Raw genomic sequence first — 7,088 nt, forward strand, 5'->3', positions numbered from 1 at the left:
GCGCTGGGCTTTGCCCAGCATCACAGCATTCCCCGCTGCGCCCACAGCGCAGGCCGGCGGGCTTCGTGTAAGATGCCACCCTTCCCCATCTCGGCTTCCCAGACCTCCCCTCAGGGTCCCCGCCGGTCCCTCCCAGGCTAGCAGGACCGCACTTTCGCTCGATCCCTGAGGATCACGGCTCCTCCCACCCCCACCCCCCACGTTGTAGGGTGTCTGCCGGTTTGCCGGGGTGCTGCTGCAGGGGCAGCCGTGCCCCGTCCCCGGGTGAGGAGCTGGGCCACAGAGGACGTGGCACTTTTGGAGACAGGGTGCTTTGCTGTCTTGTTTTAAAAACTAGGGAACGTGAGGGGCCTCCTCTCTGCTCCCCACGTGTGGAAGCCGCACTCTGGTCACGGTCGCCCCTTCTCTGAGAATTCTCTGTAGAGTTAATTGACTGGAAGTGTTGGGGGCAGCGTCCCAGGAGGCAGCTCTGACTGGGATAAACTTGACTCCCCTCCCAGACTACAGAGCAATTTTTAATTGGCCCCAGGCTGTTGACATAAGGATGATTAGTTCTGACCAGCACGGCCTTGCTTCATCTGCACTTCATTTCTTAGGGAAACTCAGAAATCTTATCCTGCAAACCTCCTCCACCTCCCAGCTTCAGGAGAGGAGGACGGTCCAAACCTTGGAGTGACCTGGTGACTGCCTCTCCCAGCGTATGATGGCAGAACCTGCGACCGGAAGCCAGGACACTCGCGGCCCCTCCCGCCTCTCTGCCCCATCCTCAAGGAAAAGGTGGACTTGCAGTTGTGGTCCCAGCTCTGGCCCCAGCAGCCCTAGCTTCCCCTCCATCTGGGTCAGGTCCAGGGACAGAGGTCTGACCCTGGCCCTAAAGCGGCTGGCCCAGGAGCTCCCCGCCTGGGCTGTGTGACGAGAGCCTCCAGTGGGCCCCGGGCATGGTTAGCACAATGGCCATCCAGACGAGGCTGCCGGGGCCCAGAGGCCTGAGGAAACCGAAGGGCAAGCAGGTTGCAGTGGGGCTGGAGGACCGCGGAGGGAGGGGAGGGGGCTGAGCCGAGGGGCTTGGTAAGGGGGAGATGGCGGATTGGGTGGCTTCCCAAGCTGAGTTGGCACTTTTCCCACTTGAATTAAAAACTGGCCTACGTCTTCAAGAGGGGAGGTCAGGGGAGGCGGGGGAGGGGACCTGCCTGGCCCAGTAGAGACACAGAATTGGGCCTGGGGGCCTTGTGCCTTGGGCTCCCCTGGTGCTCCAAGGCCGCTGACGGCACCTGCCCGGGCTGCCTCCTCTGATGGAGAAGGGCAGACCTGACCAAGCTTCCTGTACGCGGTTCACCCTCAGGACAGCCCCGAGGCAGCATCTGCATTCTACAGATAAGGAAGCTGAGACCTGGCAACCTCGGGAGACACAGACACACCCAGGTTCGACGGGGGCAGGGCCCGAGTGTGAGTCCAAGTGTACCGAATGGGGGCAGGGGCCCTTGTGCGGCGGTGGTGCCTCACTCGCCGGCCCCTCGTGGGGAATCTGTAACCAACCAACGAGCACCCTCTTCCCCGCAGTGGCAAGATTCGCCTCCCCGGCTCTGGGAACCAGCCCGAGGAGCCCTCAGCCTGGGGGCTTCTGCCTGTGCTCCAGCCCTGGCACCCGCCCTCCCCTGCTTCGGGGCTGTGGGGCTGCCGGCAGAGCCAGGAAGTTGTGCCTGGCCCAATGACACAACCCACATGACATGTCATTACAGCTTTAATCCAGCAGCCGGGGCACGGCCCGTGGGGGCGCCAGCAGGAGGGCTTCTGCCCACGGCCGGTGGAGCCCCCCTCAGCCCACGGCGGGCAAACAGGAGCGGCCCAGCCTTCCCGGCTGGCGTCCTGGGAGGAGAAGGGACTAAAAGAAAGCAGGGGCTGTGACCCAGGCTTTCCTGTCCTTCTCCCGCCCCGGATAAAAATAGTCCACGCATCCCAGGCCCTCCCCACCCACCCCTCATTCACGGCCAAGTTCCAGCTCAGCTCCTGTTGCTCTCCCTGGGGCTCTGCTCCCAGAAGGTCTCAGGGCGTGGCTTGGTCTGGGGCCTGGCAAGCAGAGGACCCTGCCCACCCCCGGGCCGCATGAAGGTTCAGGAGGGGGCATCCCTGAGGGACGGCAGAGACGCAGCTGGTTGCTCAGGCTCCCGGGTAGGAGGGCTGGGGTGGCATATATGGGGGAGGAGCTGCAAGCCAAGGAGACAGGGTGAGGGTCACGGCAGCACGGGAGGGCGCAAGGGAGCCCCTGACTGCAGGGCCACACAGGACCCACGGGGCCGAGGCAGCCTGCAGGTCTGGGAGAAGGACTCGGGTTGTGAGGGGGTGGGGGCGGGCAGGTGGGAGCAAAGGGCTCACTTACCTGCAGGGTTGTAGACAGGGGGCCCCGCCGGGTAGAGTGGATACTGGGGTGCAGGACCACTAGGTGGGTACATGAAGCCAGGCTGTGGGGCTGCAGGGCCAGCTTTGGGGTCCTGGGGGTACGGGTACACCGGCTGCACTGGGATGCCTGTCATTGGGATCTCCTGGCCTAGTTGGGGGCCAAGGACCAGTATTCAGAGCTCTGCCTCCATGGGAAGCCACCTCCTCCGGCCCGGGAGGCCCTGCCGCCTCTGCTCCCAGACCCTGCTCGGCCGAGTCCAGCAGGGAGCCTGCGGGTGGTCCCCGCTGGTCAGTCTGGGTTCAGCAGTTTGCTCCCTCAGGGGGTTTCAGAGACCTCCTGGGCCAGAGAGCACGGCCTGGGGAACGTCTTACCTGGGCAAGGAGATGGCCGCTGTGGGGCTGGACTCTTGCAGCCTAGCAGAGCTGCCCCCAGTGGGGGTCCCCCCACACTGATTCCCCCCCCCCGGGCGGGAGTCACCGTTCCCACGCCCACCAGTCACACGCCAAGTCAGGCACACGTCCTCGAGCACGCACGGAGCGCACCGATGATGTTCACGCTCCAGGCCCCACCCCAAGTGCTTCCTACGAGCCAAGAGCACGCACAAACCCAGGGCACACACGCGCATGCCGGGAAGCGGTGCAGGCGCATTCGTGCATACCAGTCCAGCGTTCACACAGGCCCCTGAACGCTCCTGTTTCCGGGGTTACATGCTGGCAAGTGTGTGTCTGGAAGCACACGCTGCTGCACAACCTCACCCCCTTGACCTCTGGTGCCCACCGTGGGTCTCAGCCTGGCCCGGCTCAGGCTCCCCTGGCCCGTCCCACATGGACGCACCTTCAAATGGGCTCTGCAGCTGCTGGCGCCGGCGGTACAGGTAGCAGCAGGAACAGAGGAAGCAGCAGATGGTGGTGGCAACCACGGCCACGAAGAGGATCACGGCGGAGGCGATGCCCGCTATGGTCTTGGGACTTAGACAAAGAACAGGTCCCCTCACCTTCCAACCTCAAGGGCGGGATCCTCACCACGCCGACAGTAACACTGGGCTCGGACCCCTGGCCAGCAGGGGGCCACCACAAACCGAGATGTGGGTCTCCTGGTGGGGCTGTGCCCGACTGGTGTGGGTAGATCTTAGGGGACCACACTTCCCGGAAGGCCAGGCAGCCTGCCGGTCAGAGAGTGGCCGGCGGAGTTGTGGAGTGTGTGCCCCCGTCCATGACTTAACTGGTTAGACTCCAGCACGGGAGCCCTGAAAGTCCCCTGGGAAGTGATCCAGAGCTGTGTTCTCAGATCCCTCTTTAATCACAGTCCCCCTACACCTGTTCTATATGTCAGCGTCCCCCCCAATAAGAAGTTTGAAAACCACTCATTGTGTCCCCCCCTTTTCATGGAGAGGAAACAGTGACCCACCCGGGACGTCCTCCCCAAGATCATGCAGCTGGTGAGCAGAAGACCTGGGAATCAGACCCCGTCTCCCACCTCCCGGCCAGAGCTCCACTGCGCCCGGGTGCGCAGGCCCGGAGCGAGGGGAGGGCTCGGCCCAGCCGGCGGTGACCACATGACGGTAACTAGCCGGCCCCTCCTGGAACTCCCCAGCCCCGGCGCTACAGCCCCGCTTCGTGCCTAAGCCGGAGCCCTGGGTGTGGGCGAAGAATGTGGAGGCGGACAAGGAGGGAAGGGGCCCGAGCCCACCTGAAGGCCAGGCAGTGCTTCTGCTGCCTCTCGGTGATAAGCAAGGTCAGGTCCCGGCAGCAGTACCGATGGTAGCAGGTCCCGCAGCAGAAGGTGAAGAACTCGCAGTTGAAGCCCGGATGCCAGGAGCCATTCCGGTCCAGGTACCACAGGCAGTCCTCGCCGGCCAGCGCTGCGGGCACGGACGGGGGTACCCAGTGGCCGCCCAGCCCCACTCCCACTCCCCGGAGCTCCACCCTGGTCCCTGCGCCCAGAGGCCTCTGCCCGGAGCGGCCCCTGGGGTCGGCCCCACGCCCGGCACCCGCCGCCCTCCCCTCCCGCGGACCCCGCAACGCCGGGGCGCGGACTCCCCCAGGGTCTCCGGGACCGCGCGCAGAGACCTCTCCCGCGCCCCCGGCCCCCGGCCCTTACCCAGGGGCGCCCCCAGCACCAGGAGCGCGATCGCGGCGAGCGGCGCGGCCCCGCGGAGCCCGGCGGGCGGCATGGCGGGGCGCGGGGAGCGGCGCGGGGCGCGCAGGACGACGCCGGCCGCCCAGCTCCGCGGGGCCAGCGCGCCCGCCGGCTCCTCTCCGCCTACTCTGGGCGGGGCTCGGCCGGTCTGCGCTGACCCTGCCCCCGCGCCCCGCCCGTCCGGGCTCCGCCCAGGACACGCCCCGAGCGGGCTCCTCCTTCCAAGTCCCCCCCGGGACCAGTGGCTGCTGGGCGCTGCGGCCGGCCGGGCCCGCCCCCTGCCGGGCCCGCCCCCTGCCTCGGCCCAATCGGCGTCCCGGCCCCCAGAAGCCCGGATCCTGGTGCCACCTCCGAGTGCTCAGGCGCAGCGGCCAACCCTGACCTTCCCCGTGCGGGACCTCCTCTGCCCCAGTCCAGCCCGGGACATCCTGCGGCGGCGAGAGGAGAGCGAGGAGGCGGGGGTCACCCCGCCCCCACTAGAACACAGGCGCCCATTGAGAGGCAGCTCAGAGCAGCTTTGTCCCCGCCGGGCCCACAGGCCTGGACCCTGCCAGCTGCGCTGGCTCCCTGAGTGGCCCCTTCCCCCTCCGAGTGGACAGCCCTGGCATGCGCCAGCCTATGGCCTCACCAGTCCGGATGGCAGGCAGCTGGGGCCACCTGGGGACCATGCAGTCCGACACCCTTGACAGTGAAAACCCCTTTCGTCACAAAGCAGCCCCGCAGAGATACTGCAGTAGCCAGAGAGCATAGGGAGGCCCTGCCCCCCACTCCCATAGGGAGTCATCAGTCTCCTTGCAAATTTGTACTGAGTATTGCTAGCTGTGCCCCTGCTCCAGGGGCTCCCTGACCAGGAACATGCAGGGGACCAAGCTGTGGAAAAAATTCAAAGCTTCTCTTAGCTCCTCTGTGTGCATCCTTCAGGGTACTCAGACAGGCCCCTCATTTGGGGCTCCCCGGAATCCCACGAGCGAAACTAAGCTCACTGGTGGTATCAGTCCGTTTTACAGACAGAGATTTCTAGGATTCAAGGGTGTTAAAGGGTTTGTTCAAGGTAATAGAGCCAGTAAGTGGCAGAGGCATTCTAAATCCAGCTTGCTTTGCCTACTGAGTGGGAGAAGGTATTTGCAAATGATATATCTGATAAGGGTCAAAATACAAAATATACAAAGAGCTCATACAACTCAACATAAAAAAAAATAGATTAAAAAAATGGGCAGAGGACCTGAATAGACATTTTTCCAAAGAAGACGTACAGATGGCCAATAGGTACATGAAAAGATGCTCAACATCATTAATCATCAGAGAAATACAATTCAAAACCACAGTGAGATGTCACCTCATACCTGTCAGAATGACTGTCATCAAAAATACAACAAATAACAAATTTGTTGGTGAGGGTGTGGAGAAAAGGGAACACTTGCACACTGTTGGTAGGAATGAAAATTGGTGCGGCCACTGTCGAAAACAGTATGGAGATTCCAAAAAATAAAAAATAGAACTACCATACGATTCAGCAATTCCATTCCTGGGTATTTACCTGAAGAAAGTGAAAACACTAATTTGAAAAGATTTCTGCATCCTTATGTTCATTGCAGCATTATTCACAACAGCCAAGATATGGAAGCAGCCTAAGTGTCCATCAGATGACAGATGAATGGATATAGAAGATGTGGTGTACTCCTACAATGGACTACTACTCAGCCATAAAAAAGAATGGAATTTTGCCATTTACAACAACATGGCTGGACCTGGAGGGTATTATCCTAAGTTAAATAAGTCAGAGAAAGACAAATACTGTATGATATCCCATATGTGGAATCTAAAAAAACAAAACAAATGAACAAACATAAAACAAAAACAGAGTTATAGATGCAGAGGACAAACAGGTGGTTGCCAGAGGGGAGGGGGCTTGGGGAGAGGAAAGAAATAGGTGAGGGAGCTTAGGAGGCACAAACTTCAAGTTACAAAGTAGAGTCACAGGGATGAGGAATATGGTGTGAGAAATAGAGTCAATAGCTCTGTACTATCTTTGTATGGTAACAGATGTAACTAGACTTATCATGGTGATCATCTTGGAACGTATAGAGATATTGAATCAGGACTTCCCTGGTGGCGCAGTGGTTAAGAATCCACCTGCCAATGTAGGGGACACGGGTTCGAGCCCTGGTCCGGGAAGATCCCACATGCCGTGGAGCAACTAAGCCCATGAGCCACAACTACTGAAGCCTGCGTGCTGCAGCTACTGAAGCCCACGCGCCTAGAGCCCGTGCTCTGCAACGAGAGGCCACCTCAATGAGAAGTCCGCACACGGCAACGAAGAGTAGCCCCCGCTCACCACAACAAGAGAAAGCCCGTGCCCAGCAACGAAGACCCAACGCAGCCAAAAATAAATTAAGTTAAAAAAATATATAATAAAATAATGTTTTAAAAAAAAGAAATATTCAATCACTATGTTGTGAACAGGAACTAACAGTGTTGTAGGTCAATTACAGACAACCAAACAAACTCATAGAAAAAAGAGATCAGATTTGTGGCCACCAGAGGAGGGGGG

At 60.5% G+C, this 7,088-nt stretch overlaps 1 protein-coding gene across 2 annotated transcripts; it reads right to left on the reverse strand.

The window, feature by feature from the left end:
- Positions 1–1,723: 1,723 nt before the first annotated feature.
- On the reverse strand, positions 1,724–4,648 carry SHISA4 (shisa family member 4). 2 transcript variants are annotated; one of them, XM_060126267.1, is made up of 5 exons: positions 4,499–4,648; positions 4,088–4,259; positions 3,233–3,366; positions 2,378–2,545; positions 1,724–1,882 (listed from the first exon to the last, which is right to left on the reverse strand). In XM_060126267.1, the coding sequence occupies exons 1-5, from the start codon at positions 4,569–4,571 to the stop codon at positions 1,734–1,736; spliced, it is 696 nt and encodes a 231-aa protein (XP_059982250.1). In that variant the 5' UTR covers positions 4,572–4,648; the 3' UTR covers positions 1,724–1,733. The 2 variants fall into 2 exon arrangements, with proteins under 2 accessions (XP_059982250.1, XP_059982246.1); XM_060126263.1 differs by having other exon boundaries at positions 1,724–2,204; positions 4,499–4,626.
- Positions 4,649–7,088: the final 2,440 nt, after the last annotated feature.

The sequence above is a fragment of the Lagenorhynchus albirostris genome, chromosome 2 (genome assembly GCF_949774975.1).
Source record: "Lagenorhynchus albirostris chromosome 2, mLagAlb1.1, whole genome shotgun sequence".
Taxonomy (NCBI): Eukaryota; Metazoa; Chordata; class Mammalia; order Artiodactyla; family Delphinidae; genus Lagenorhynchus; species Lagenorhynchus albirostris.

What these genes read in the sequence shown, in the direction of transcription:
- SHISA4 (XM_060126267.1), bottom strand. Translation starts at nt 4,571, where the DNA reads ATGCCGCCCGCCGGGCTCCGCGGGGCCGCGCCGCTCGCCGCGATCGCG. An exon ending in GGTGCTGGGGGCGCCCCTGG is followed by an intron (nt 4,260 to 4,498) that starts GTAAGGGCCGGG and finishes CCGTGCCCGCAG; the next exon opens with CGCTGGCCGGCGAGGACTGC. An exon ending in AAGCACTGCCTGGCCTTCAG is followed by an intron (nt 3,367 to 4,087) that starts GTGGGCTCGGGC and finishes TCTTTGTCTAAG; the next exon opens with TCCCAAGACCATAGCGGGCA.